General features: G+C 42.7%; 1 protein-coding gene across 1 annotated transcript in view; it reads right to left on the reverse strand.

Annotated features, from left to right (window-relative positions):
• The window catches only part of ZFP36L1 (ZFP36 like 1 zinc finger CCCH-type), a 92,172-nt gene that overhangs the window by 5,910 nt on the left and 72,444 nt on the right, over positions 1 to 13,818 (reverse strand). The window contains exon 2 of the mRNA XM_021004691.1: positions 3,937 to 4,060. Coding sequence (XP_020860350.1) covers positions 3,937 to 4,060 — 124 coding nt within the window. The remainder of the gene's footprint in view (positions 1 to 3,936; positions 4,061 to 13,818) is intronic.

Raw genomic sequence — 13,818 nt, forward strand, 5'->3', positions numbered from 1 at the left:
TTATAAAGTTTCAAGACTTGCTAGCTGCAGAAGGAGGAGCTTTAAACTCATTTAAATGAGGAAGAGGAGGAAAAAAAGTTGATTGACAACGAGGTTGAATCAGCCATGCGGTCAAACGCAGGGGAAAGAGAGGGAAAAAAACTTTCAAAAGAAAGAATGGGGAGGGGAGAAAAGGAAAGAAAAAAAAACCACACTTAAGCTGTACAACTTTTTTTAAGAGGAAAAGTTTAGAGTTCACTCCCCTTTGCCGTATGTACGTTTTAAATGCACCTAGAGTTAAAAAGGGGGGAGGAGGGAGGGGGAAGGATGGAGAAATGGACAAGTTTTTTTTCTTTTGTCAGCCTCTGAATGTGATCCGTGACATCACATTTATTCCACCCACTTTTTTTTTCTTCTTTTTTTGGAAGGCAGTATCAACTTTCTCTTTTTTTTTTTTTGCTGAGATCTGAATCGGGTCTCTGCTTGCAGGTTCTACACTAAATTTTTTTTTTAAATCAGGTCTCATTTGAAAACCTAAAAAGTTGTCATCCTCACTTTGCTCCCTTCTTTCCCCTTCAGTTTCTTCTTTCTTCCCCTTTTTGTAAAAGGGGAGAGAAGACTTTTAAAGTTCAGACGCCTTCAAGAACTTTTTAAGTTTTCTCAGAGGCGGAGGGGAGGGGTGAGTTATAGGAACTCAGACAAGTTTTTTTTAATTAGGTCTCACTTTAAAACCTAAAAAGTTGTCCTCACTTTGCTCCGTTCTTTCCCCATTATTGTCCTCCTCCTTCCCTTTTTTTGCTAAAAAAAAATTTTAAGTTCAGATGCCTTCAAAACTTTTTAGTCTTCTTAGAGGCAGGGCCATAGGGTGCACGAGGTGCTTGTTGGGGGGGGGGATGGATAGGAACCCAGGAAAGTTTTTCTATTTCTTTTTCTTTCCGCCTCTTGAGAATTAACTCTGCGGCCGCTGGGGCCCAGGACGGATGGCACTATTCGCGTCCGCATGCCTCTGCACTCCAGCAGCCAGGTTTTACGGGATACCTCTCCCGCTTGGGGAGTTTGCAAGAAAAAACGACCACCCCTCTAGGTCTTTTGCTTCCAGCAATTACAAATCTTCTTCTTCTTCTTCTTCCTCCTCCCCTCTTTTAACCGACTGAGAGTAATTTCTTTCACTTTCTCCTTCTCTCTCCTCCAAGGATTCCCAGCAAAGACGATCCTAAATCCTTCACTAAACCCTCCCTTGCAGAACCCTCCAAACTTCCAAAGCATTTCCCTCCCTCCTTTTCCCCTTGGTCTCCCCTCCCCCCCAAACCCGAGGATAAATTGTTCTTTAAAACTGAGGTTGGGTAAAGGAAGGAGAGAACATATCTTGCCTCTTCCCCTGTTCTTGATTTACCCCCACCCACCCCAACTCAGCCCAATTTAATGTAACAGATGGCTTTTCAGTCCCTTCAAGGCTTGGTTTCACTCTGGGTGTTTTCTTCTACTCTTGTTTTGGCGGGACGGGAAGAGCATGGGGCTCTCAGGCCGAAACTTGTTCTTTTTAAAGTTAAAAAAAAATCCACTCGTCGCTAATGTATTATCCCTCAGGGTTCAGCAGTGCTTGCCTGGCACATAGTAGGCACTTGTTAGCTGACTGACGGGTCGTTTTGCTTCCCCCGCCCTAGCAAGTTTTGCAATGGAAGGTAGAGAAGGAGCGTCTCCGGGGTGTTTTTCTTCTCCGTTTCCATGAGCCCTTGTGCCATCTTGTTACAGTAAAACCCTTCAACCCGACTCAATGTTTATTCCACAACACTTTTAACTACTCAATCTTATTATGAAACCCAGTATGTGTTTGTGTGTGGCTAAGTGCATTTTCCATTTCGATGTAATTAGGTCACCCTATTATAAGCTCGTTTTTTCGTAGGAAAGGCAAAATAGGACTCGCCTTATTCCCCCCCCTTAACGCACATTTAAAGTTCCATATTTTATTAGAAAAAAAAATACCAACAGCCCCAGCAAATACTAAGCAACTTTAAAAAATTAAGGTTTAAAAATAAAATCCTCCCAAACTTTAAAGCTTATAAAGCAATGTAAGCTGTGCATAAATGTGAAGTTATTCTCACTCTCTGGGCAAACTCCATGTTTCTATACTTTGACTTGAATATTTTTAACACAACTGGCTTCTTCTTACTTCCCCCCACCCTCCCCTGGACAACTGTCTCCTGTTGATTCACTCCCCCTTACTCCCCTTTTTCCAATTTTTAACTTAAATTTGGCAAGCTCCAGGAAGGGAAATAACTCACATCCACATTAATTTAAATCATTAAGGTTCAGGGTTTTTTTTTAAGGGTTTTGCTTATTCCTAAACTATGCTTTCCCCCTAATTCGAGAAGGGGGGTGGAGAGAAGTTTCTAAAGTCTGGGGGTAAGAGTAAGTTTTTATTTCATAAAGTTACTCGGTGATGAAGTAATGAGTTCCAGATTTCAATACACAAAGTAGGTTGCACATTAAGACCACGAGGTTTGTATGACTCCTGATGTGAGGCTATTTCGGAATGAACCCATCCTGGCTGAGCCCTCCTCCCTCCCCTCTCTGAAACACTGGTCCTTAACTCAACAGGACTAGCCCCTCACCTCCAGTGGGATGTAGGACACAGCTGATGGAGACGGGAAATGAGGAAGAAGAGAGGGCAGCGAAGAAGGGAGGGGGAAGCAAAGAACTGAGCGGGGGACCAAGGGGGGAGTGCTGAGTGAAGAATGGGGGGGTGGGGGGGATAAGAGGCCGAGGGTGGAGGGGAGGGGAAAGGGATAAGAGGGCTGGGGAGGAGAGAAAATGATGAAAATAGGAGAAGCGAGAAGAGATCCCATTCAAAACAAATGGCCCCTGTTCCCACTTCCTCTTCCATGCATTTCAGCCCTCGGGAACTGGGCTTTAAAATTCTCCTCTTGGCTGCTGCCACATTTTCCTCTTCTGGTTCACAAGACCAGCCAAAATAACCAAACGAAAAGACGCCCACAGACTCCATCCAATCCAGAATTTTTTTTTTACATTTTTTTTTAAAGACCCTATTCTACGAATTTCTTTAAACTTTCTAAACATGAGTGGTATATCCACACACACACCCCCATTTTCTTCTCCCTCTTCCCTCCAACTCAAGGATCCCCCTTCTTTGCCTCTCCCCAAGCCCTCCTCCCATCCCCACTTTGGCCCAGACCAGCAGCCAGGGCCCAAAGCAGCCCCCAGCATGTGGCTCTCTCTCGGCAGTTGTTTACTGGCTAGGCAGACCGGGTTTGTTCCCAGCTCTGGGAGCTACTCTCTATAATTAAACCTTCTTTAATTGTTGGGTTGGAAACGTCATTTCAGGGACTTTCCAAGGGTTACAGAGTCCAGGAGGGAAGCAGACTTGTGTTAACCATTTGCTGACCTAGTCCTACCAGCCCCTCTGTTGCATTCGAGCTCACAGGGGCTACAGAGTCACAGGAGGGAGCAGTCCCTAAGTAAGGGAGGGGAGAAGAGAGGAGGGAATAAGGAGGGGTTAAGACCCGATGGGAGGCAGGGCTGAAATTTAACTGCAACCAGGTCTAGATCCGGGAGTTCAACTGGTCTAGGTCACACCACCCCCTCCCCTACAGTCCACCCACTTTAAAGTGTCTTGAATTGTTTGGGTTTTTTTTTTTTTAACTCTTTCCTTTCTTCCTGAGCCCACAGTCTGGGCAATCACTCCTTCCCTTGCACTGCAGTTTTTGGCCGGGAGGTGTCCCGCCTAGCAACAGATTCATACACAGCAAAGAGTAACTCAGATTAAGTGGCCTGATTGTAGAGGACTTCGAAGGACTTTCAGCCCCAAAACTGGTCTGCTGATACACAGTATCAAGTTATTTTTAAGTTTGGGCTTGTTCAATTTGTTTTTACATGGATCTCCTCGGTGCTACCAGGAAAAGAAGTCAGTAATTTTTAAAAAGTAGCAAAATTACTCACTTGCATAAATGGGGTCATGGACCTCAGGGGAAGCCGACTGTTCCTGCAGAGAGAGGCCGAGAGCTGCCAGGCCTCGGCTATGTAGTCTGTAGTGGAAGCTGGAAGCACGTGATCAAGTCGATGGCTGCATTTAAGGGTGAGGCAAGTCAGTGTACCAGTCAGAGAGGGGGACCTACACTGCCTTCTAACTCCAGCACCTTGGTTTTCAACTCTCAAGTGTCCATCCACAGAACCATCTTCTGTCTGGCAACAGCAGGGATGTATCTAACTAAAAAATAAATTTATTAAAGGCAAAACTGGCAAGACATTATGAAAATGCCAGATTAATCAATAAAAGAAAGTTTTAGGGACACAGGGGAAGTAATTCATAGGTAATTTCAAAGAAAGACAAAGATGGGGAAAAAAAGGTTAAGTGACTTAGGACTTAAGGTTTAGTCAGTGACATAGTCAGTCCCACTATCCAGGTGGGAAGATTGCTGGATTTGGATTAAAGAGAAACTGCCTTCCAGTCATGCCTTTATCCCTGATTAGTTGTGTGACCTTGGGCAACTCACTTATCCTTTCTCTGGGACTCAGTTTCTTGACTGATCAAATGAGGTGGTTAGACCAGATGACATCACAGTTCTTTTCCAGCTCTAAATCTGTGGTTCTGTGTTTCATTTCAATTCACCCTTCTATTACACTTTACAAAAGGGTTTTTCAGCATAGACTTCCATTAAAATCTGGTTGTCTTAGTGCATTGAAAGCAAAAGTCAAATTTCTGTTAAATGGAGCTACCAGTTTCCAGGAGTTCATCTATCTGGTCAGATGTGGGAACATAATATGACCGGGTCTTAAAACTTATGGAAGTGATAACTGGGAAGATAGCACCCAAACACCTTATCCTGGCTTTTTAAGGTCTGATATCCAACCATTCTCTGGATGACAGACTTGAAATAGTTTTAAGGTAGGAGGAGTGGTTCCAGAAAATTAATTGGTATCTCTTTCTCTTGTCTTGTCAGATAAATGAGAAGTTATTCTAAATGAAGGTAAAACTGAATCTAGACCTTGGAATATTCTTGATAGTCCTATACACTGGAGAAATGACCAAGAATCGACTGTCTGCATCATGTAAGTGCTTGGTAAATTTGAATTTTAAATCCAGCATCACAGAACACCGAAAGAGAAACAGTGCATTGTTGCCACATGATGGAAGTTGAATACGTCCAACTCACACAATTCTTAAAAGGAGCTCAAGAAGTGCTCACAGCCCACCTCTGGGCTACTTCCTAGCTCTAACAAGTTGGGTCTTCAGAGAGTGTCTGGCTACTTCTTCCCTCAGAGTTCTAGGGGTAATTATGACTCATGAGCCCCCAGTCAACATGCCCACCTCAGATTATCAGCCGGCCAAACTTTTGTTTAGCTTTTAGAAAGGGCATTTACCAATATAGTATTGTAAGAATAATTGGTACAAAAGCATTCCCCCCACGTATCTGGAACACTACATGTCCCATAAGTACACCTAGAATCCAGGGGAAAGTGGGCTCCAGCTTAGAAGGCACATTTGTCAAAGGAGTAATTCATAGGTATAGCTCTCTGATATACTCCAAGTTGGTGCCACCTGAAACTGCCTTTCCTCAATATGACATCTGCCTTTACTATATCTCTGAGCTCTTAATGCAAAAGCTGCCGTCAGCCACCAGTGGGGATATTGCTACAAACAGCCACGGGAAATACAAACCAAAGTTCACAAGGTCATCCCCCGTCAAAGAGGAGCCTCACCCCACCCATGCTGCCACCTGATTATGGGTCTAATTCTTTCCACCAATCCCAATACATTTTTGGTGTGTTATCTGATTTCATCCAATGGCTAGAAGCACTTTATTCATTCCAAACTTAATTCTAATGTATCTTCTATGCATTTGTGCTGTATATATCTTTTATGCACATAATTGTTTGCATGTTATCTCCCCCAATAGATGGTGAACTCCTTGAGATCAGGCACTGAGTTTTGGTGCTGGTGGGTTTTATTTTCGTTTTTTGCCTTCCTTTTTCTCCTCAGTATTTAGTACAATGCCTGGCACGTAACAGGTGATTAATAAATGCTGTTAATGTTATTTAAAAACTTATTGCACCTAGTCTACACCTTCGATCGGTTCAGTAAATGCTTCTAGAACCTGTACACAGCTAGCTCATAACTCTGATTGCTCGATTCTGAAACTCAAAGAGGCATTCTTGCCAGATAAAGGTCTCAGGGGTCCAGAGAAGGCGTATTATATACAAGGCCCAACACTCCCGAGTGTCACAGAACCAGCTTAAAATATAAGTGGTAAATACTTAGCAAATTAAATAAAAATACAATGGAACATAGATTTGTGTGGTTTTCTACATCAACACATGGCAACAGAGATCCTTAGGTATGGTTTTAGTGCCCCATTTCTTTCTATTAGAGTTTGACACCACTGGTGTAGAATATTTTCTTAGTTATATATCATTTGGGGTTGGTTAAATGGTATTTTCCCCCAAATTTGAAATCCTTTTGATTAGATTTTCAAGCCTCTCAGAAAACACCATTCTTACCATTCCTCATGAGATAGACTCCATCCCTGAACAGGAATCTACATTTTAGGCCATGGTCCAGAAATCCAAATCCCATTCTCCGATGCCAGCTTCCTAACCCGCTGCTGACTTTTCTGAATCCTTTGCCTCTGATGGATAGCAGTGATAAAAACAGCACCTGTACCCCCTAAGGTCTTCAGTTTATCGCCCAAGTTTTGTTCCCACACAATTCACCAGAAGTAAGCAGTGGTCATCTGTTCCAACAAACCTTGGAAGGTTCTCTGTTACCTCTTGGAGAAGTACCCTAGGAAAACAGTAGATGTTCCTGTTATCAGGTCAGCAAATAGCTGACTCAATATCCCTTCAATAGGAAATCATCAATCACTCCCAGTCTCTTCTTCCTCTGATCCTTCATTAGTTTCCTTGCTATTCTTGAAGGGTGAGCAGCTCTTTCTTTGTCAGAATATCCAACTCTTCTGAAACAGCCTCACATTTGTTTTTGTTTTAATTCAAAATGTTCAGTGGTCATCCTCCCTTTTTGTTTCCCACTTTTCACACTGTTCTTTAAAGAAATGCTTCAGGGCAGCTAGGTAGTACAGTGGATAGAGCTCTGGCCTTAGAGTCGGGAGGACCAGAGTTCAAATCCTGCCTCAGACACTTCATACTTACTAGCTCTGTGACCCTGGGCAAGTCATTTAACCTCATTTGCCTTCTACCCCCCCCCAAAAAAAAAAGAAAAAAAGAAAAGAAATACTTCAGTAAGACTAGGAAGGTGACAATTCCACTGTACTGGTCAGATTGCTACTGGAACATCATGTTAGTTTTAAGCATCACATTTTAGGAAGGACACTGATAAAATTATTAGCATCCAGAGATGGGCAGCTAGGTAGCACAGTGGGCAGAGTGCTAGGAGTGGAGTCAAGAAGACTCCTCATCTTCACGAGTCAAAATCTGGCCTTAGATACTTACTAGCTGTGTGACCCTGGGTAAGTCACTTAACCCAGCTTGTCTTAGTTTCCTTATCTGTAAAACGAGCTGGAGAAGGAAATAGCAAAATACTCCAATATCTTTGCCAAGAAAAGCCCAGAGGGGTCACGAAGAGTCATACGCGACTGAAACTCAACTGAAAAACGAAGAAAAGAACCACCAGGATTTTTCAGGGCTTCAAGACAATGCCACGTAAGGATTTTTATTTAACCTGAAAGAAGAAGCACGATAATTGTCTTAAAGTAATTGAAGGGATATCATCTAGAAAAGGGATTAAACTTATTCTGCTTGTCCCCAGAGGGTAGAACTAGGAGCAAAGGGTAAAAATTACCAAGAGAAGAAGAGAACAAGCATTTATTAAGCACCTAGTGTGTGCCAGGCACTGTACTAAGTACCTTACAAATATCTCATTTGATCCTCTAAAGAACTCTGTGCATGGGTGCTATTATTATTATTATTATTATTATTATTATTATTCTCATTTTACAGTGCAGGAAATTGAGGCACACAGAGGTTAAGTGACTTGCCCAGGATGACAGAGCATGTGTCTGGAGTATTTGAAATCGGGTCTTCTGAGCCCAGTACTCTATTCACTGCACCACCTACCTGCAAAGAGACATATAAGTTGTAAAGAACAACGTTACCCTGATGTAAGGGAGAGGTGGGGGTGGATCCAGAAACATTCTAAATAATTACAGCTATCCAAAAGTAATGGGCTGCCTCAGAAGATAGTGGATTCTCCCTCAAGGAGACAAGCAAAGTCTAGGTGACCACTAGGCCAGTCATGATGTAAAGGGAATTGCTGTTTTGGTTCAAGTTGAACCAGATAGTATATGAGGTCCCTTCCAAAACTGAGTTTTTGTGCTTCTTCTTTCATCCTTCTAATGTACATAGAAAGCAGGAATCATCATTTGAACAGTATTTTGGCCTTTTAAAAAGAACCTACTCTTTATTTATTTATTTAGTTTGGCTAGGCAATGGGATTAAGTGACTTGCCCAGGGTCACACAGCTAGTAAATGCTATGTGTCTGAGGCCAGATTTAAACTCGCGTCCTCCTGAATCCAGGGCCGGTGCTGTATCCACCACACCACCACGTCCCCTAAAAAGAACCTACTATTAAGCAAGGTATGATGCTATAATGGGTACTTAGGAATTATAAAATGTGGAGGCCATGGCCCATGATTATTTTACTAATGAAAAAAAATTAGGCAGAGAGAAATTAGAATAATATATACTTGTGTGACTTACGCAACAGTCACTAACAGTCCCATGAAGTAGATAGTACGTATTGTTTTCCTCATTTTACAGCTAGAGGAAGTTGAGTGTCAGATGTTAAATGACTTTGAAAGTGACCTCAAAAAGTCATGCTGTCCAGGCTTCAACCTCTAGGCAGGAGTTCTAAACTGTCCAGAGTAGATATCTAAAGCATAGAATTTATAACTTAAAGATCAGCTAGTCCAGTCCCCCTATTAATGCAGATGAAGAAACTGAAGCTTGCAGAGTTGAAAAGATATGCCCACCATCTCGGCACTCTTTTCTGTTATACAAAGCTGTAACTAGGGTGAGGCAACTGGCGCTTTGCCCTGAAGCATCAAATTTGGAGGATACTGACAGCACATGTGGTTCTTCAGCAACTTAGAAACAATAGATCCTAGCACCTAGGTAGCAAGAATAATTCCTAAAAGTAGAAAGCTACCAGAGGGTATGCTAGAGCGAGTTTCTTTCCCATCCCATCTTGGGACAAATCCTAAAGATGTTGGGGTAGTACTTGTCACAAGTACACCAGATTGGCAACTGATCAGATATGGGGGGTAGAGGAAGGAGAAGAGGCAAGGATGACCAGGTTGTGAACTTGGGTAACAAGAAAGATGATAGCTCACCCAACAAAAACAATGAAACTTGGGGCAGAGCAGGTGAGGGGAGGAGGAGACGTTCCATTTTGGACTTCTTAAATTTGAGATGAGATGTCTGACAAAATATCTGACAATGTACAACTGGAATTTAAGGGACTTGGGCTGAATATGTAGATTTGGGTGCTCATTAAACTCACAAGTGTCCAGCTCAATGCTGCTGAACCAGATTAAAATGTAATTGGGACATATTTATCCAAAATGAATAAAAATACAATAAAACACAGATAACATTGCATTTTAAAGCCAAATTAATATGTAGCCCAGAGGGATCCTTATGTACAGATTAGAAATCCCCTTCCCACTGCTATTCCTATTTAAATTTGACACAACTGGTTTAGATCACCAAAGATCAGGATGTAGATAGGATAGAATCTTGGGGAACATTCACATTTATAGGAGAGGTGATCAGTTATGAACCTGCAAAGGAAGAGAACAATTAGGAAAAAGTCATGCAGGGCAGGTATCTTTGAAGCCGAGGGAAGACAGAAGAGGAGAGATGGGAAACGTCTAGAGTAGGGTTTCTTGGCCTGCGGTTCGTGAAGATTTCAGAGGGTCGGTAAATTTAGATGGGAAAAAAGCGACATTTTTATTTTTTACTAACCTAACTGAAAATTAGTATTTCCTTTGATTATGAATGAAGGCAATAAACCTTACTTTGAGAAAGGGACCCACAGCCTTCACACTGCCAAAGGGGATCCCTACAACACACAAAAATGGTTCAGAACTCCTTTACTAGCGTATGAGAGAAGAGGCCTATACAAGATTATGTGTCTGAGAGGCAGCTAGGAGGCGCAGTGGATAGAGCACCAGTCCTGAAGTCAGGAGGGCCCAAGTTCAAATGTGGCCTCAAACCAAACATTTGACACTCACTAGCTGTGTGACCCTGGGCAAGTCACTTAACCCCAATTGCCTAAAAAAGAAAAAAAAAAGATTATATATTTGACTCTGAATAAAAGCAGTCTCCAGTTTACCAAGGGGCTATATTCCAAATGTTTCTTTGTCAGACCACTCTTTGGAGCCCTATTCGATTATATTTTTCCCATAGATACAGTGTTATAACTCAAGTTTCTGAGCTAACCTATAAAATTCTATTTCACACATATTTGTGGGTTGACTTGCTCTGCAGCATCTTTAGTCCACCATGAGAAGGAGAAGTGGCTCCATTAACTGGTAAGGTCCTGAGAATGTGAAGAAGAAATTGAGGGTGAGGAAGAACTCCCTCTTAGTGAAGAGTGGAGCCTCCAAAGGCCAGGTTAGTCCATAAATTGAACATCTGGGACTCAATCATCACAGTGTAACTTAGAGTAGCCCTGCGTGTGATGCTTTCTAGAGAAATTTGGATATAAGTGATCCTTAGGTAAGGTATTTGGAGTTAGAAGACCTGCTCAAATCTTTTTTTTTTTTTTAATAATAATGACAACACAGACACACATATCAGTTTAAGGGTCACAGAGTGCTTTAGGCACCTTATCTCATGTACATCTCACCAGCTCTTTGTAAGGTAAGTACATAAGTATAGAAGGTGGTAAAGTTCCAATTAGACCTGCTCAGGTCTTGACTTTTTCAGTTACTAGATTTATGACTATGTTCCAGTCCCTTATAGACTCCTTAAACCACAGTTTCCTCCCTTGTAAAATGGAGTTAATTCTTGGACTGCTTATCTCAGAGGGTAATTGTGAGGAAAACACATTGTAAGCAGTATATATAAATACACATACATATAGATATAGATATAGATATATAAATTGAAGCTAATAATAAAACACAAGGCCAATAGCACAGGTTCAGATGAGCATGGAATGTTTTTAAAAAATTTAAACACACAAACGGATAGGACTAAATGACTGAAAGTCGACTCACTATTCCAAGATCAGCTTTTCCACAGGCCACTCAATGCCAAACAATTCACTTAGGAAGGACGGTCCCTGCAGAGCAATAATCCTCTTAAATATGATGCATTCCATTCCCCCAAGGGAATTTATACAAAGTTACAAGCTCCCAAAAAAACACGGGCTTTCATGTAAGGGAGCCCCCACTGCTCTGAAATCACAGGCCTTCAGACAGGTGGGGTTGTTCAGCTAAATTTGTTTCAGCCAGTTATAGAAACAGAAAAGGGGGAGGGGGGTGTTGGGGAGGAAAACCTTCTTGCACACCAGCCCCTGCCCTGAAGTATTAATATCTGCAGGGTCAGGGTTTTATTTGGGTTTTGTTGTACCATTTGGGGTTGGGGAGGCAGTCAGGAATGTCCTACAGCTGCATTTCGGAGTTGCGGCTTCCCACCTTTTTCCACACACATGCCCCAGTGCGGTGTGTGAAGAGTCCAGCCCTTCCCTGGCCTCCATCTCCCCACACACAAGCACCTTCCACGGTAGCTCAGCTTAATCGTGCTGCTACCAAGGACTCTTGCTCTGTGTGGGTGATTTTTTTTTCTTCCTGTTTTCTTCCTTTCTGGCATGGGTGTGTAGGGAAGGAAAAGGAGGCTTTTGTTCAGTCACCACAGACCCCTTTCCCCTCTTGCACACTGTGTGATGGGCTGGACTTTTGTCATCACTTAATGCCTGTAGCCCCCACCCCACCCTCCCATTCCCACTCCCTCCCAGCAAACCACCACTTAGAATGAATATTTTACAGGGCAACATGTAAAAAGTCATGGGCTTTTTAACCCCATCTCCTTCCTCTTCAGCTTGTGAACAGGCTGAGTCACATCCTTGGGTGCTTCCCACACCTGGCAGATCACTTCCCTCACACAGACTTCCCTTGACTACAAAGAATAGTTGGAATAAAAACACCATTTTGTCCTGTTTGTCTAACGTCCCATATCTGGGTAGGGCACAACATGCTTTAGGTTGGTTATATTAATTATGATTTCTACCCCTCCCCAACCAAACAACAACACGTTCTATGAGACCAATTGAGCCAAGTAAAGGGTCAGGAAGGCAGAAAACAACCACTTTGCTTCTGATCTCCACTCACCCCAATACTCTTGAAAGTTATCTCCTAAGATAAGGAGAATAGGGAGAGAAAGAAATCTATTGCTGGAAGTTGGTTGGACTCGGCTGTGTTAATGTAAGACAGGCAGAAGAAGAAGAAGAAACATGGAGAGAAAAGAGAGAAGGGAACATGCTTCAAAGAAATTAAAGATTTGACAAATTTGACACTTTCCTCCCTGGAAAAGGAAAGCCCCACAACTCCCTGATACTGCAAGGAAGAAGGTGGGAGAGAGAAGGAACATCCAACTTTCTTGCTACCAGAGGAAAGTGACTGGTATTGGTCCAATTCTGGGGGGAAAGACAGGACAAGGGGGAGGGCTAGAGAAGAGGAAATGGGGTGTGTCTAGAGGGATTTGGGGCTTGAACTGGAGGTTGCATCTCCTTTAGGATAAGCCTGCTACCTGGTTTGGTCTGTAGCCAATTTGGACAATGCACAGCAACTCTGCCTCACTTAAATCCAATTCATGTGCAAGTCAAGAGATCGCCTGTGATGTCATTGGTCCTCTCAGAAAATGAAAGATGAACAACAGCCATCATAGGATTGTAGAATTAGAGCCAGAAGGGATCTTGGAGGCCCTCAAATCCAGCCCCCTGATTTTACACAAAAATGAGGAAACCAAAATATAGAGACTTAAGTGACTTGCCCAGGGTCATACAGATGGGAACTGCCTGAGGCAGAATTTGAACCCAAGCCCTTCCAACTCCAACTGCAGTGCACACTGTACCCTGCCCAACTCTTTACCATAGAGGTAGAACAAAATCTTAGGACCACCCAGGTCAGGTCTTTCACAACTCTTCATTTAGAAGGAAGTTCACACACCCACAGTCCAATTTAGACTCTGCACTCTCAAGACTGAGCAAGGTGTCACAGTGGACCTGAAGTCAGGAAGACCTGAGTTTAAATTCAGCCTCAGACACTTACTAGCTGTGTGACCCCGGGCAAGTCATTTAACCTCAGCCTGCCTCGGTTTCCTCAGCCATAAAATGGGGATAATGACAGCACCTACCTCCCAGGGTTGTCATAAACAATATAATGTTTACAAAGTGCATTGTAAACCTTAAAAGCACTATATAAATGTCAGCTGCTGCTATCATTATCAGAAAAACCTTTTTGATTTTGTTTACCTCCCGATGTTTTCTTTCATACAGGAAACTTTTCCCCTCATGTATACTCTTCAAATCTAGAAGGCCTTTGTGGGCCCCCTGACCAGCGTCTACCCTTGTCTGGTGAGAGGCAATCAGATCTGCCTGCAGCTGCTTGGTGAGAAAACAAGCCCTCCCAGAGACCTGGGGAAGCAGCTGGAGAGAGATTCTTGCCAGCTTGGGGGTGTAAATATTTATAAAACGTGGTTCGTGGGAAGAGAGAGGGCAGAATACGGAATAGGCATATTCAAGCTTAGTCAGAGACATGGTGCACCAGATCTCTAACCCAATTAAATATTCTAGAAGGAGT

The sequence above is a fragment of the Phascolarctos cinereus genome, unplaced genomic scaffold, assembly GCF_003287225.1.
Source record: "Phascolarctos cinereus isolate Bilbo 61053 unplaced genomic scaffold, phaCin_HiC Scaffold_3;HRSCAF=262, whole genome shotgun sequence".
Taxonomy (NCBI): domain Eukaryota; kingdom Metazoa; phylum Chordata; class Mammalia; order Diprotodontia; family Phascolarctidae; genus Phascolarctos; species Phascolarctos cinereus.